Source organism: Struthio camelus, chromosome 10 (genome assembly GCF_040807025.1).
Source record: "Struthio camelus isolate bStrCam1 chromosome 10, bStrCam1.hap1, whole genome shotgun sequence".
NCBI classification, from domain to species: Eukaryota; Metazoa; Chordata; class Aves; order Struthioniformes; family Struthionidae; genus Struthio; species Struthio camelus.
Window position 1 is genome coordinate 22,888,945 of NC_090951.1, and position 17,671 is coordinate 22,906,615.

General features: G+C 49.0%; 1 protein-coding gene across 1 annotated transcript in view; it reads right to left on the bottom strand.

The window, feature by feature from the left end:
* The window catches only part of HYDIN (HYDIN axonemal central pair apparatus protein), a 181,490-nt gene that overhangs the window by 57,395 nt on the left and 106,424 nt on the right, over window positions 1-17,671 (bottom strand). The window contains exons 23-24 of the mRNA XM_068956343.1: window positions 2,573-2,671; window positions 2,278-2,380 (exon numbers count right to left, since the gene is read on the bottom strand). Coding sequence (XP_068812444.1) covers window positions 2,278-2,380; window positions 2,573-2,671 — 202 coding nt within the window. The remainder of the gene's footprint in view (window positions 1-2,277; window positions 2,381-2,572; window positions 2,672-17,671) is intronic.

Here is a 17,671-nt window from a genome sequence, read left to right on the forward strand (position 1 = left end):
CATGAGGAGGTGGATATATGCAGCGTTTACTCATGGCAGAGACATCCCCCCCCCCAAGGGCATTTTGCACCTTCGCACCAGTCTCGGCTCGCTCATTCATGCTGTGTGCATGGATGGGACACAGGCAGCATGACAGTGACAACCTTGAATTTATTCCTGCAGTTGTAGCATTGCTACTTCCTGCATTCTCAGAAGGACACAGATTAACACCGAACAGGGGAAGGCTCCCTTTCTCTTTCTCACTTGACACATCAGCACCTAGCTTGCACCCTACAAGGAAGATCCATGTTAGACACCAGTTTGGGTGATTCTGCGGTAGCCATCTGTTACCATCTGCCGCCTTCGCGACAGCAGCACGCTGACTGCTCGCACTTCAGATGCTGCATGGGGAATGCACCAAGAGCTCCAAACCCAAACCGGTCAGGTTTTCTCTCACAAAAATGGCAATGCAGCTGCCAAAGAGAAGTATTAAAAACAGTAAAATAAGGTCTTAGAAAGTGCTTTGCACGAATCTCCTGTTTCAGATGGTGCTTGAATCTCATCTGATGCACTCATCAGTGCCAGAGAGCTGAGGACATTTTTGAATGGCACCTTTCTGAAAAGGCACCTGAGATATTTTTCTGTCTTGCAGTGACTGAGAGCTGGTTCAGTGGTATTTCACCTCAAAGGTGTCATCTTGCAGAAGGACCTTGTCCCTGGGCTTTTGACTCCTATTTATAAATGAGGGCTTTGTGATTGCTCTTGAAGTTTAAGAGTATGTACTAGGAATCTCTGTGTTTCTTTATTAATGTAAAGAAGTGCTTTGTACTGTGGCCTTGACTTCAGTAGTGTCTGCAAGAATATTCATGGGTCAGCCTTAGACCCATTGCAGGCTAGACCTGCACAATAGACAAGGCACTGGTGAGGGCTAGGTCTTCTCACATTTGCTCTTAGGAGGACGGAACTGCAGAATTTGGCAAACCATGACATACTCTGAAATGTATGTATGTGACACACCACTGAAAGTTTTTGGCCTTATTCAGCAGTTAGGTTTTCATTCTACAGTTAAGTTACAGAGTTTTCAGCTAACGCACCACCACTACTGTTAGCTTTAGTAACACAGGGCTCTGAGAATAGCACTGACAACCTATAGACTCTCTATCTTTTTCCTTAGCATTAACTTACAAGAGGAAACAATACATGGATTATTAAAGGATTATTATCCTTTCCTGACCTACCGGGACCTCTCCAAACTCACAGTCCCTCATGTTCTTCTGTACTGCACACACTCCTTCAGGTTTCACCACCCTTCTGTCATCCCCCAGGTTTTCAAAACTAGCAAAGCTCTGCCAAGTGTATATTCCAAGAGACGTTAACCACACCTTTTCTAGGCTTCTGATCGTCTGTCTCCCCAGAAAGGTTACACAGATAGCACCTTGACACAGTAACATAGACAGCAGAAGAAACAGCAATATAGATGTACCCCTTGAGGCAACTTTGTATCCTACTTAGCCATGTCCAGGTGAATGTCCCTGGTTTCTTTGGGCATACACGGTAACAAAGTAGGAAATAAGGCAGACTTTATGCCTCAGCCCAAAAACATTCGGCTGTACTGTTCTTCACAGCCAGAGTTAAAATGTTAAGACTATCAGTATTTATATGTGAGCAGGTGCAACCCTTCTCCTTGAACTTAATGCTAACAGTAGCATTTCCTGAACCTCTCCTGCTTTGTCGCTTATGCTTTAATGCCCCAGAAACAGTCTCTATCCCAGAGGATGTAGAACAAGGAGCCAGTTCCCACTAACTCCTAGGTCAAGCTCCAAAGCAGTGAGGTTCACAGGGAAGGTCAATAAATCAAAGTGCATTTTCAAAGCCAGAAAGAAGAGCCAGTGACTTTGCAAGGTCTCATTTCATAAAAGCACCTGCCAGCTCTGTGGGGACTCAGACGAAGGCAGAGGTGTGAGAATGGGCAGCTCTGGCTGTGGTTGCGCCAGTGGGCAGTACACAGAGGCCAGCAGCTCGTGTGGCTCTGTGCAGACAGAATGCTGGAAGCCTCATGTGATGTTGCAAAAAAAAACCCCAAACAGTAGAATCTGAGCGGACTCCTCAAAGCAAGCAAAAGTGCCCTATTTTGCCCTTCCCAAGAGTCCAAAGGTGTGGGGCCTCCAGCCCTATTGCCAACCCCACTCTCCAGGCACAAGACAGCAAGACAGTAAAAAGGGAGGTTGGCTCGAGTGCAGTCCTGCTGTGGCAAGCTAGGGGAGACAACACAGGCGGCAGGCATACAAGAACATTTACCTTCATGTCTGGGGAGTCCTCTGTGCCTGCAGGCTCTTGGACAGGATCCCCCGCTGCCCCTGTGCCATCAGTTTGCTTCTCCACATCCACATTCCTGGAGCTTCTACAGGGAAAGGGAGGACAAGGTGAGGCTGCCAGCCCCCCAGGCTTTGCATTTCCACCCCCACGTGTGTATCTGAAGGAAGGCATCTCTGCTGCTCCCAGGCACGGGACCTGCTCTGGAAACATACCTTTCAGGCCACGGCAGTGCCCCAGAGCCCTCTGCACCCTTCCGACACAGGATTTCAGCACTAACCTCATAGAGCAGTCGTCCTCTGCAGCCGCTGAGCGCTCCATCTGGGCTTCCTTTGGTGGTTGTAGTTTGATGAGAAATGTAGGTTTTGGAGAGCTGAACCTGGAAAACAAAATGAATATGAATGTGGGCCTGCATGAGACCTCCCAGGCATAAGCCCACAGGGCCCCTCTGCAGGAAAAGTCCCCTGGAAGGAGCCTGGCAGCTCCAAAACCCAAATGCAGCAGCTAAGCAGAGCACGTTAAGGCTTTGGGCTGCAAAGAGACCCAGTGGAGCCTTGACTGAGAGAAAGCCCCATGTCGTTCATGTGTGCCCACGTGTCAGGTGTACCCTCATGTCACGAGACATCCTTGCAACAGGCAAGGCCACCAATGACATGGAAATCCATGTCAAACAATTCCAGGCAGAGATTCACAATTAACCAGGCCGTTGATCCCTGTAAGTGAGAGCTAAAGCAGCAGCAATCAGCACTGGCTTTAGGAAAGGAAGCTTTGGTCATTTTTGATCAATGGCCTGCAAATCTCATTTGATGAGATTCAACGGCTTGCTGCTCTACAGGTAATCCCTACCTGTGACATCTGCTGTAAAATGACAGCTATAGCATCACCTTTCTTTAAAAGGGCAGCAATTCTGTTACAACAAGGTTATAAACTACATAGCAGTCACTGCTGGTGTGATTACCTCCCTAGGAACTGCACGCAACAGTTCCTGCAAATGCAAATTGTTTGAGGACCAATTTATTAAACGATTCAACAAACCTGTTCAATAGCTCCTTTCATGAAAGCATCCAAGTTTTTGGTTGGGCCAACAACAATCAACAAAAAGTAACATTTAACAGTTTCACGTCTTTCTAGATGACTTAGGAACTTGAGTTCCCAGTTTTACATTGTGCTCACAGTCAGATTTGTAACTCTGCTCCTATTTCTAATATCGCAAGGATGCACCTGGAGGGATATACTCAAACCATGTCTGTCTAGCAGTGACAGTGCCTAATTGCAAGCGTTCCCCATAGTCCAACGTGGCAGATTTTTAAAGGAATCCCTATGCTTACTTCCCAAATGGGAATTAGATGCCTAACTACCTTGACGACATGCTCCCGGCTGACTACTTCTCTTGAGTTTTGTGGCTTGTTAGCTAAGCCTGGTTTTTATTTCCAGATTAGCACTTAGGTGTGCAGCTTTGATGCACACCTAGGCAGGCTGGCTTAACATGCTGCTGGAAGCACTCTGGGAGCAGCCGGCTGACTTTGCAGTGAAGAGGAGGAACAGCATGGAAACAAGCTGCCTAGGGGTGCACAGATTTCAGCTCAGGGCTGGTACAACTTGCCCACGCCCGGAGCTCCTTCAAGTGCTCCAGGCAGTTCGTCCGTGCAGCAGATCAGTGCGTTGCCTCCACAGGTCTGGCTGTCACCATGATGGCTGTGCCTACACTGCTAGCTGCAAACCATCCTAGCAAGGAGATGAAGCTGTGCCTCTTAGAGCTGCCTGTGATAGACAATGCAGGTTAATAACAGCTCCAGAGGAGAGGCAAAGCCATGAGATGGAAAAATCCATAATCGTTTATTAAATTACCTTTAGTTTCATAGAATGGTTTGAGGCAACTTCATGGGACTACAGTGCCTAGACAATAACAATATTTTTCATTCTAAAGTAGAAGCCCTCTGGGAACTGGTGCTGGGAGATGATGTGATTAGTGAGTCCTCCTGAGGAGACGCACAAAGCACACTGAGTGACTTTTACTAGTGGGGAAAAGTCAAAATGAATAACAAGAAGTGTAACATAAAACAAAGGGAGTGAGACATATGCGCACACCCCCCAGGAATCGAAGGTGTTGATAGAGAGGTGCCTTATTTCTGACTGCCGGGACAATAAAACTCCTTGGCGCTGAAGGCAGGCATGTTGTCTTAGAAAAGCAGAAGGAACAGGAAGGATAAGAGGCGAAGATAACACTAAAGTTACTCATCACGAGCCCAATCTTTAGCCAGTTCTTTTTCAGAAATGAATAGGGACTTTCCGGGCATCCCAGAAGCAGTCGCGAACACAGGAAAGACAGTGAAGGGAAGAAACTGGCTCGTGCACTTGCATGCCTCTGCTGTGGAGAGGACCCACCCCGTCCCCAGAGAGGGGCAGAAGGGTTTGGAGGTGCCTGTCGACGCACCAGCATGGAGATATGGAGCCTCCTGATTTAAGCACATCAGCCTGAAGTTGGAGGGGTTAGAAACTAGGCGTTCACTTCCCTGTGTCCATCTCCTCCAACACTGGTCACTCAACAGCCCCAAGGTTCAACCGGTTACTCAGGCTCCTCACGTTGGACCAGGAGAGAGGAAAACGGGCCTCATGTGAACACAGACCTTGTGCAGCCTAGTGAGATGCAACCTTGCTCTGGCAGTCCAGCACGGCCCTGTGGCCATGGGTTTCAGCTATGGCTGTAGAAAGCCAAAGCTCAGCAAGGTGGACATGAGCCCTTCATCCCTGATGGTACAGCACCCATACCTTCCTTGCGTTGTTAGGGAGCTGAGAGAGAAAAAGCATCCAGAGTAGAGATTTCACAGGCATGAAGGCAGACAGACACCAGGGCAAGAGGCATCCTCCCTGCTAGGCTAAGCTCTGGGATGATTGCGTGCTAGCCACCATTGCCAGCGGTGCTTAGAAAAATCTCAGTTTGCCTCCTGGTTTCTGAGCCTGTTAAGGATACAGCTTCACACTGCCTCCCACACCCTTTCCCCAAAATAGAGGAGCTGGAAATCACGCTGCTTCATAAAACCAAATGTGAAGATTCACACACAATGATGCAAGCCTGCCAGCTCCGGCTGCACAAGAGCAATCGGATGTTGGGATAGGTGCCTGAAAACTGCAGCGCTGCCCCACTAGCCAGCAGCAAATGTGCAGGGCAGAAAGCAATCACCTGTTTCTGCTAAAAGGTAGAGTTGAAATGACTTATAGTCTCAGGTAGTTTTACCAGCTACATCAGTCAATGTCCTACGTCCTGGGAGACGGCAATATTCTGGTTAAAACTTCAAGAGGCTAAAACAGCAAGAGGAGAAGTGCCAGCACTAAACAGACCAGGATGCTACTCTAACAGCTGGGATTTTGGGTTAATCAGCCTCCAATGCCTTATGATATTTTCAGCTCCTGCTCATACAAAATCTGTAAGACTCCACAAGGCTACAAATTTAAACATTAAGGAATGTACACTTTTTTCTGTTTACATGGAAAAAAAAGGAAAGAAAAGAAAAATAAAAGTGGCAATTCTAACGCCCTGAAGATAATTCCTTTGCTAGGGTAAGTTCACAGAATCACAGAATGGTTGAGGTTGGAAGGGACCTCTGGAGATCATCTAGTCCAACCTCCCTGCTCAAGCAGGGTCCTCTACAGCATATTGCCCAGGATTGCGTCCAGGCCAGTTTTGAATATCTCCAGCGAAGGAGACTCCACTACCTCTCTGGGCAACCTCTTCCAGTGCTCTGTCACCCTCACAGTCTAGAAGTTTTTTCTCAGGTTTAGGTGGAACTTCCTGTGGTTCAGTTTCTGCCCGTTGCCTCTTGTCCTGTCGCTGGGCACCACGGAGAAGAGACTGGCCTCATCCTCTCGACAAACCCCCTTCACATGCTTGTACACATTGATGATCACCTCTCAGTCTTCTCTTCTCCAGGCTAAACAGGCCCAGCTCTCTCAGCCTTTCTTCATAGGAGAGATGCTCCAGTCCCCTCATCACCTTCGCAGCCCTCCGCTGGACTCTCTCCAGGAGTGCATGTTTCTCTTGTACTGGGGAGTCAGAATTTACCTCCCTCCACCTGCTGGTAACACTCTTCCTAATGTACCCCAGGATACCCTGGGCCTTCTTGGCCACAAGGGCACACTGCTGGCTCAGGCTTAACTTGTTGTCCATCAGCACTCCCAGGTCCTTCTCAGCAGAGCTGCTTTCCAGCAGGTCAGCCCCAAGCCTGTACTGCTGCATGTAGTTATCACTCCCTAGGTGCAGGACCCTGCACTTGCCTTTGTTGAACTTCATGAGGTTCCTCTCCACCCAGCTCTCCAGCCTGTCCAGGTCCCTCGGCATGGCAGCACAGTCTTCTGGTGCGTCAGCCACTCCCCCCAGTTTAGTATCATCAGCAAACTTGCTGAGGCTGCACTCTGTCCCTTCCTCCAGGGCATTGATGACTACATTGAACAAGACTGGACCCAGGACTGACCCCTGGGGGACTCCACTAGCCACAGGCCTCCACTAGAGACTGTGCCACTGACCACAACCCTCTGAGCTCGGCCATCCAGCCAGCTCTCAAGCCACCTCACCGGCCACTCATCTAGCCCACGCTTCCTGAGCTTGCCTACGAGGATGTGATTGATGGGAGACAGTGTCCAAAGCCTTGCTGAAGTCCAGGCAGACAACACCCACTGCTCTGCCCTCATCTCCCCAGCCAGTCAGCCCATCAGAGAAGGCTATCCCGTTGGTCAAGCGTGATTTCCCTCTGGTGAATCCATGCTGACTGCTCCTGATCACCTGCTTGTCCTCCACATGCTTACTGAGGACCTCCAGGATGAGCTGTTCCATCACCTTTCCAGGGATGGCGGTGAGGCTGACAGGCCTGTAGTTTCCTGGCTCCTCCTTCTGGCCCTTTTGGAAGACTGGAGTGACAGCAGCTTTCTTCCAGTCCTCAGGCACCTCTCCTGTTCTCCAGGACCTACCAAAGAGGACGGAGAGTGGCCTAGCGATAACATCCGCCAGCTCCCTCAGCACTCGGGGGCACATCCCTTCAGGGCCCATGGATTTGTGGATGTCGAGTTTGGACAAATGTCCTCTAACCCGATCCTCCTCCACCAAGGGAGAGTCTTCCTTTCTCCAGACTTTCTGTCTTATCTCCAGGGTCTGGAATTCCCCAGGGCCGGCCTTAGCAGTAAAGACTGAAGCACAGGCAGCATTCAGCAACTCTGCCGTCTCTGTAGCCTTCGTCACCAGGGCACCCACCCCACTCAGCAGCGGGCCCGCATTCTCCCTAGTCTTCCTTGCGCTATTGATGTATCTGAAGAAGCCCTTCTTGTTGTCCTTGACATCCCTTGCCAGATTTAATTCCAAATGGGCCTTCGCCTTCCTCGTCGCATCCCTGCACACTCTGACAATGTCCCTGTATTCCTCCCAAGTGGCCTGTCCCCTTTTCCACATTCTGTGCACTTCCTTCTTCTGCTGGAGTTTTGCCAGGAGTTCCTTGCTCATCCATGCAGGGCTCCTGCCTGCTTTGCTGGACTTCTTCCTCAGAGGGATGCACTGATCTTGAGCCTAGAGGAGATAATACTTGAATATTAACCAGCTTTCTTGGATTCCTCTTCCTTCTAGGGCCCTACGCCATGAGATTCCCCTAAGTAGGTCCCTGAAGAGGCCAACGTTAGCTCTCCTGAAGTCCAGGCCTGCGATCCTACTTATTGCCCTGCTTCCTCCTTGCACGATCCTCAACTCCACCATCTCATGGTCACTGCAGCCAAGGCTGCCCCTAGCCTTCACATCTCCAACCAGACCTTCTTTGCTTGTTAGTACAAGGTCTAGCAGCGCACCTCTCCTCATTGGCGTCTCCACCACTTGGGCCAAGAAATCATCATCAATGCTTTTCAGGAACCTCTTCGTGCCTAGTTGTGCTGTGTTCCTTTGCTAAGAAGAGATTTGCGTATTTACTGAATCATCCATTGAAATTCAGACCAGGCCGTGAGTGGAGAGACAGAAAAGAGAATCAGCACTGCTGCAGTGAGTCTGAGTTTTCCATCCTCTGTTTTGTACATGCTGGAAATGATTAAACTGGATTTGGTGCTAATCTGAATGCAGTAAGTGGTCCTGTGGCTATCCTACTGTGACCAAGTATTAATTAACTAGCAGTTAATATGCGGTTTTAAAAGAGTCTTACTCAGCTGAGTCAAAATGTTACCTTTAAGAGATGAGGGAGAGTTTTTATTTCTTTCTACAAGCAGAAATTGTAGGAGAGAAGTAGGGACACTGCTACAGAAAAATAAGAGAAATATGCCATGTTCCTGGGTCAGCAACCAAAGCTCTCCAGTACTGGTGAGCAGGAGCTGCAGGATTCGATTTTTGGATGCACTGAGCATCCTCAGCTCCTGCTGAAGCCCACAGGAAAACCAGGTGCTTGGCTGCATCTGAAAAAAATTCCAAATCTCAGCTGTTCCTTCACTGTCTATGCTAAGAATCAGGGGAGGGTCTGGAGGCCCCTCAGTTCCTTCTGAAATTATACTGTGCAAGGTACAGACTTTTCTGGGTTTTGTTCCATTTATTGATTTGCCTGCTCTGGTTGCACAGGGCTCAGGCACTGGAGCTTCTCAGCCACCCGAGCTTCTCAGCCACCCTGGCCCAACGTAAGCTGTCTTGAGCCTGGCTCAGCAGCCAACCAGCAATCATAGCCACTGCAGACATGAGCTAATCTCACTCTGCATATGGGCATGAGGAGAAGTGCCGGAGACAGAAGCTATCCCTGCTCTTTTTAGGAGCTCCTTCCCCACAAATGCTGATATCTGCATGATACTTTGCTTTGCCTCGCTGCACTGCAGCTGTCCTCGGTGATCCCTGACATGGTCAACTTGGAGTTTAAATCTTTTAGGGAGCTCATCCTTATAAAGCAGTATTTTCTGCTCTCTTCATATCCCTGACAAGTTGTATCACTAGGAGATGTCTCCTCTGACTTTACTGGAGTTATTCTGACCTGCACTGACTTTACTGATGGCAAAACATTACCCATCATGCTCTGCACATCAGCCACATGACTGAGGTAGGAGGAAGTTCCTGGAGAAACGCTTCTCAATCAGACTATGGCCAAAGGTCTCTCTGAACAAATCAGTTGCTCTAACAATAAATACAGTCTGTCATCTTTGTTCAAAATTACAGAAGCCAGGACAGGTGTAATTGGGAGATGCTATTTAATCAGCCACAATTGCAATCTGACCAGCTACTCCAAATTACCTCTGGTACCACCTATATAGGTGATGTACTAACTCCTTTAACCGATATCAAAGAGGGAAAGATGTGCTCCAACAGCCTTTGTGTTGGGGACCTGGACATTAGCCATTCAAGAGGCCAAGTGCAGAGCGCTCAGCAAACAACGATGGACATGGTCACGACCACCACAAGCATTCAGAAGCAGGGGGCAGGCAAAGGACTAGCTAAGCCTAAGGCCACTATTGGACTGAGAAGGGTAGGCTAGTCCTGAGTGCTTTTAGGTAATTAGGAGAAAGCTCCTAGCCATGGGAACAGAGATGTTGTCTACCTACCCTCTCCTTAGGGTAGACAGAGAATCCTTTGTCCTGCAGAAGACCAGCAAGTTGGTCTCAACAAGTTTGTGAAATGGATGATAGAGGACAGAGCCTAGGATTGCAGGGACCAGACTCAGTGGGCTTGGGAGGCCTGCTCATCCTACAAGGATGAGCCTACAAAAGCTCAAGCCTGTGCTGAGGCATCCCGTGGGGCGAGGGCAGCATATACCTGCACCACTCTGCCAGTACTAGCTCCCCATGGCCTTCCTGCTTACAGCTGCACCACAGGAAAATCCAGCTGCAGACAGAGCCTAGGGGACAATCTGGCACAGCTGGCAGCCTTTCTGCCTGCTAGCTAGCATGACTGTCCTCCGCAGTGCTGAAGAGCAATAAAAGGAGGGAGATGAGATGATGGAGCATGTCCTGGAGCCAGGCACAGTTACAGAGCTTTCCTCACCTAGAAGGAAACATCTCTGCTCAGCTCAACCACTTCTGCTGAACCCCAGAAGGTGTCTCCATTGGCACACACTGATCCATGCTCCCCGGCACAGTGTGCCTCCACTTGTGTCTCCTGTCATCACATCTCCAGTGGGCAGTGATGCCTACAGACCAGCACCCACCCTTAACCCCATCCAGCAACTGCTCACTGTAGGGGAGGGCAGAAGTGATTAAAGAAAAAAAGACAAAGGAAATACAGAAGAAAAACCAAAACCAAAAAGAAAGAGACCTCCAGTGCATTTAACATATTTCCTAGGGTCACATCCCAAAAGAAATCAGGCAGATGCTGAAGCTCCACCCTGCTGAGCATGCCGGCCTCACAATCCATCCCCGGTCCAGAAGGAGCAGAGTTCGTCATGCCAGCAGAAATTACAGACAGATTTAAGACTGCGTGTGGTTTTTACTGAGATTTATATGGTCTGTGTAAATGGTTAGTTAACATCACTGCTGAGTTATTATTAAAGGTCACTTCCACAGTACAAGGTAATTACCCCCTGCTTTACCAAGAGCAAGACAGACAGATTCCTAGGAAACGTGCTCACAGTCTAATGGCCCATCCTTGCTCACACTGAGCTCAAGGGGATGGTATGAGGGATGACAGAAGAGGATTGGCCTGGCCCAGGAAAGACAAGGGACAGCTCAGGACACATTTAGGCAAAATTGGCAGGCAAGCAAGGCAGAGAGCATAGCTCCCACCACTGAGGCAGGAGAAGGGTTTCCAGGGAAGCCCTAGATCAGAAAAATAGCCTAGGCTGAAGGATGGCCAAGGATGTGGCCCTGGCTGGGGTAACGGGCACAGGGAAGGACAGAGACGCTCTGTGACAGGGATCGAGGTGAGGAGGAAGAGGAGTGGCAAGGGGAGCCGCACCCAAGCCTAGGCCACCCCGTGACGGCAGAAGCTGCTCTCCTACCCCAGCTAGTCCTTCCCTCAGCCAGAGCCCTACAGAAAGCACCCACACAGCCCTGCTGGGCTGATGAGCGCACACAGGAGCTGCTCAGTGCCTCTCCCAACCTGGCCAAGGGAGTTAACAGTCAGGCCATAGGAGCCAGGAAAATCAGGGGTGAAGGAGAAAAGGGGGGTGGGGGGGATCTAGCACCTAGGAACTTTGCATCCACGGTGAGCAGCCACTTCAGGGGAACTGATGGGGCTCTGCTAAACAAGCTCACATTTCAAAAGATTTCACATGGACAAGAAGGAATGACCCTCCTGAGGGCAGGATGGCTGAAAAGGAGGCATCAATTAAATTAGCCACTCTTGAAAAGCAAAGGCACACCCAGAGAGACCCTTGGGGCACCCGACACACCCCAGTCGTGCCTCCCTCTGCCATTTTCCTGGCAGCAGGATGGTCTTTCTGGAGGCACAGACAGTGAGGGAGGTCTCACATCATTCCCTTAAGCCCGTTGAGGGCATTTAATCGGGGTGCTCTGGCTCTCTCCCTTGCCACACATGCAGGGATGGGCACAAGGGCCCTGGTGGGGCCATGCTTCAGGCCAGGAGTGTGGGTGGGCACTGGAGAAGGTGACCGAGCATGGTGCTTTTATCTTCTGGAGCGTCACGCTCTTGGCCTGATGTAAGGGACAGAGAGGGGAGGAGAGATGGCCCAAAATCCGCCCCCATCAGTTTTTCTCATCCTTTGGAAGGGCTGCACTGCAGGCCCTGTTTTCTGGGAGGAGGAGGTGGCGTGTGGTTACCCATGCTGGTGTCCCAGTGCTCAGGCCATCCACCAAGCCTTACCCATTTCTGAATATCGTCCCACTCTTCCTGGAGCCCCTTTAAAGCTCCCTGTGACATTGAAGCTCTCTCAAAGCTGCTGGGCAGCAAAGAGCAAAAGGTTTCCTCTCTTCTGCAGCCGCCTCCCTCTCTGAGACAGGACATGTAGATTTATGGCGATATATCCCCTAGGTCCCCAAAATGTTCATTTGGGCTGTTTGGATACAGGCTCCCCATTTTATTAGTCCAACTGCTACTTGATTTCTGAGTTGGCAAAGACAAGCCACCTGCTTCCGAGTGCAGCATGGAAATCAATGCTCCTGCACAGCTACAAGGCAGTTCTGCAGATTGTGACTGGCTAGTTTCAGGGCTGGAGAGATGGGCCAGCTAGATGAGAGATACTATTTTTTTTAACAGGGTCATTTGACAGACTTTATCACAGTGCATGCTGGCTCCTTGCCTAAAGCGTGTGGTCTCAGTGCCATGGTCTGCCAGGCCATTGCACCACTTCTTCCCCGTTCAGCATCTCGCCCACAGTGCTTCATCTTAGCACATCTGTCCTGGGCCCAGAAAATGCTTCTCAGCTGGGTTTGGTTGGGGTTGGCACTGCCTATAGCTCTAGCACAGGTCTCAGTCCCATTGCAACATTGCAGAGCAGCTTTTTAAAGCACAAGATCACCCCTAACTTCACCCCGTCCCACACCCTGTTGAGGTGTAGGTTTCAGCACAGGTAGGCAGTCACTTTTGCACAAGGTGCCCAGTCAGTGCCTTTGGCAACAAAACCATCAGCAGACAAAACGCAGCTACCACAGGGGATGAAAGGTAATAGCTCCAGAAATGTTGGGGTAAGTGGCATACATCGTGACTGCCTTGGCCACTCGGCTTTTAGAGGACAGGCAGGCAGCGCTCCTCCTCTAAGCTGGGACAGGCTCCTGCTTCCTTAGTAATGCAAAGGGAAAACAAAGCACTGGCATACGCCTGGCAGATCCAACTCATTCTGAATAAGAAATGTGTGATGATGCATCTTGGGAAACATTCTTTCTGACCAGTGCTTTCCTCATCTGCCTTCAAAACGGCCAGTAAGCAGCAAGGGATGCAAGCATGCTGTCTATGCACCATCCCCAAGAGAAGGAAGAGCACCGGTCGCACTGTCCAGTCTCAAACAGGGCAAAATCCCAGTTGTCTACAAGGGTTTGCAGGAAGCTCCCTATCACTGTCTGACACAGGCTAGTCTGGCTGTCACGGCAGCAGCCGTCTCTAGGCTGAACACTGAGCCCACAGGAGCGTGGGACTCTCTATCATGCCTATGTTGGTAGGTATCTTTGACTAGAAAGAACTGGAACTAAAATCCCCAGGAGAGATTTGCCCTCCTCCCAGAATACATTACACTTTGATACCCGGATTGTAATACTTTGGCTTGAGTCCCATCTCCTAAACGTTTAAAGGCTACTTAGCTACCATGTGACAACAGGCCTGAGACAGGAGAAATGAGGAAAGAAGGCAATGATAGCAGAAACAGTACTCAGGCAGAGCGATGCCAGTGGATTCAAATTAATTTTCCCTTAAGGAAAACTGTTTGATGCACACTCTGCACGAATTAGGAAGAGATAGCAAAAGGAGAGAAACAGCTGAAGAAATTAAGAGAAACGAGGACTGGAAGATTATGCCACCTTACTTGTCATTGCTATGCACAGTGACAGCAGGTCAACTAACAAACAGAAATAAATGCCATACCCTGCCACTTAGATTTCATCTGACAGCTTCCCTAGTTAGTGCTCAGATAGAAACAAGAAGCGAAAGAGACCGCAGGGATTCCTGAATCAATGCTCTTGCTCAGCCTCAGCTAGGCTGGATACAACAGCACACTGTTCCCCAAAACTGAAATCAAGATTTTGTTTTGTAAATAGGCAGCAAAGCAAGTCCTGCCACAGGTCTGCAAAGACAGGCCTCGAGCTGCAGCCTCCTGCCCAGAGGGGATTAAAGCCAAAGCCACCTATATAACAGAGGCATAACGGCATTTATATGGAGAATGATGCTGTTTGCAGTGCAAACACAGCATAGGTGCCCGCTGTATGTCTTCGATAATGAAGATGTTTAGAAAGCAAATAAGTGCTCTTCAGGTTAGCTACCTTCACATTCTCAACAGATAAAAAGTCACTGGCCCAGGAGCAGAGAAAAGTCACCTTCCAGCCCAGCATCTTCTCCCTGGCTAAAAACAGAAGGCAACACCATCATCTAACTGCAGCTTACTCATGGCATGGACGACTGCTCTGCCTTGAAATCTCCCATGTTTCACCCTGATACTTTTACTCAGCCCTGGGGAGGCCTCACCTGGAGTACTGTGTCCAGTTCTGGGCTCCCCAGTACAAGAGAGACATGGCGCTACTGGAGAGAGTCCGGCGGAGGGCTACAAAGAGGATGAGGGGACTGGAGCATCTCTGCTATGAAGAAAAGCTGAGGGAGCTGGGTCTGTTTAGCCTGGAGAAGAGAAGACTGAGAGGTGATCTCATCAATGTGTACAAGCATGTGAAGGGGGTTTGTCGAGAGGATGAGGCCAGTCTCTTCTCCGTGGTGCCCAGCGACAGGACAAGAGGCAACAGGCAGAAACTGAACCACAGGAAGTTCCACCTAAACCTGAGAAAAAACTTCTAGACTGTGAGGGTGACAGAGCACTGGAAGAGGTTGCCCAGAGAGGTAGTGGAGTCTCCTTCGCTGGAGATATTCAAAACTGGCCTGGATGCGATCCTGGGCAATATGCTGTAGAGGACCCTGCTTGAGCAGGGGGGTTGGACTAGATCTCCAGAGGTCCCTTCCAACCTCAGTCATTCTATGATTCTGTGATTCTGATGGAACAAGACAAAACAGGGAGGCAGTCAGTTATTTGACAGTATCTTGGATGGAACGTGCAGTGCTTTTAATCAGAGCAACTTTTTTTCCTTCTGCTTCCCTATCCCATTCCATTGTTCTAACGTCCTGGGATCCCTAGTCTACCGAGGCAAATAAAAGCACTAGGGGTCTGTTGCCCTTGGGTACTCGAGGAGGCCCAACCTCCCAGAAAACTCAAGTGTAATAGTCAAAGCAATTCCCATGCAGCCATTTGGGGTTCCAGTCTGGGTAGGTGTCCTCCCTATGTGCATCAGCATAACCTGTGGTCAGAAACTGGCTTACAGCACTGGGGCAGAAAAAGCTGGCTCAGATCTGCAGTCACGTTCCTGCGAGCTCATGCAGGAGAGGCTGAGCCCAGGCCTGAGGACACCTGGCTGACCTGCTGGCAAGCAAGCTGGGAAAAGAGCAGCCTGGTGCTGGAAGAGGCACGGTGCCGCAGAGTGCGCAGTGAGGGTCGCTATGATGAAGAACCCAAACGTAAAGTTAAAGGAGAAGCTTACAGACATGCCACAAATAGGAAATTAGCCTCCCTCTTCCCCCTCTTAAGCATCATCATCCCACACCAAGTATCTGGGATTAGGTCTTTAATATAAACTTGGCAATTAGGTACATTTGCTTACTCCTGGCTCCAAATCCCTCCTAGGTGCTCATATTTTATCTATTTTTAATTCTGTCTGGGGGGAAGCAGCAGTAAGTTTCCAAGGGTCTCCCTCTCTGCCCATAGATCATGACGCTTCTCTCGGCTCCCCTGCATCTCTGCCACAAGCACGGAGCCTCTCATAAGCCTCCTGAGGTTTCCTCTTGACATTCGTGGCATCCAGATTGCCATTTCCAAAGCAAAGGTAGACTGACACCCAGCATGTTCGTTACGTGAGACTATCTCTGACAAATGAAAGACCATTTCCCTATCACACTGATCCATCAACCTTCTCCGCTGATGTCAAGACAAATGCAGTTGAATGATGCCTTCTGCTGGCACATTTCCATCACCACTCAGCCCTCCTCTCCTCTGTCCTCACCCTCTAAATTGCTCATGATTTAAGCAGGAAAAAAAAAATCAGCATCCATGGGGCTACTAAAGCCCAAAACATACTGCCCCAAAGGAGACTGTAATCTCAGAGACTTAGCATAGGCATGATAGCACCTGGTAGCAGTGGGGAAAAAAAAATGGGGTTTATGCTACTGTCTGTCTGCTATGTCCCCAATACCAGGGGCACGGTGAGCATGTGTGTTTCTGATGTATATTCTTGCTGCTCATGTTGCTACCTCTCCCCGCTCCGGTGGCTGACAATGCATTATTGTCAGATTTTTGCCTTGCAATATTTTTCACTGCCTATATTTTCCATTTCTTCTTTGTTATAAAAACAACAAAGTGGAGAAAAAAAAATCTAAACCGAACAAAGAATTGTTTTTGTCAGTAACAAGGCTGGAATCTGGCTCACAGGGTCCCTGCAGTGCAACCCGCCAGGGGACATGCAAGGAGAGAGGGTAGAGAAACTCAAAACTATTAATTCTATAAGGAACTCTACTTGGGAAAGATTCCTAGGTTGTGGCAGAGGAAATCCTAGATGGAAAGTAAAGACAGTCATTTTCTACATGTTCAGCTCAATAAACCCTTTCCAAGAAGAATCTGCTGGCCGTTCATTACACACGATTTGTAGCCAAGAAGTTCCCATGCTCTGGAGGTGTCAGACCAACACACGGAGTGGGTTTGACATGTGCCGCAGAGGTGCAGAGAGTCCTGCTGATCTGTCCTGGCACCTGGAGCACATGGCATTGTGTTGCACCCCAAGAAGTTTTAATCTGGCTCACAGGAAGGTGGTAAAGACAGGGACAAAGGGGTTGGGCAGGAGCAGCAGTGCTCAGAAGAAAGCTTTGCCATTTACTTTAACAAAGAATGGAAACTCTAGAGAGCAGCTAGAGTTTCCACTGACCTCTACCTCTAGAGCGTAGGCTTTAGCAGTAGCCCAAGGGGGGATTTGCTCACAGGTCTATCCAGTTATTTAAGAAGAAAACCCTTGCACATTGCTTGGATTTGATGTCTTTGTTTTGACGGGAATCCCAAACAGTGCTGAGAAGCAGGATACTTCTCTTAGAAGCAGGGATAAATCAATTATCCTTTGCAGGAGAAAACTTTAAGATAAGAAACAAAATGAAATGTTTGTATCTGGCCCTAGATTTCCTGCTGGGTAGCTCTAGAGGTCCATTCCAACCTAGCAGAAAATGATCTGGATTCAGCTTTGAGCTACCACAAGGTCCAAGGGGAGGGGAGAGATGTTCTCAGCTTGTCTTTAACCACGCAGGTCTAGAAGAGAAGTAACAGCAAGAGATTTATAGCTTAGCAGCATCAGAGAAGGAGGCATGAGTTGGTAACCTCACAGCAGTGACTGCACTGTGCTGCTTATATGTTTGCTCTGCTCACGGAAGTAGCATAATGACTAAAAAGTGAGAAGGGGGAAAAAAAGGGCTGAACAATTAAAGGGAAAAACAACAACAACAACAAAAATCTAAGCACAGTGTGTTATCCAGGCAAGGAAATAACATTTTTCTCTCCTGGCCAAAATGCTTTTATCTAATTAATGCTGGAAGTCTCTGATGATGGGTCCTGGTGACAAGGGATGGACAGTTAAATTCCATTGATCTCACCTTCATGGGACCTGATGTTTATCATCCCCAGTGTCAGACTGAGTTAGCAGCGTCTCATAATTTAGAATGAACAATACCAACAGTGCTTAATGTGGACCAGAAATAATATCTGACATG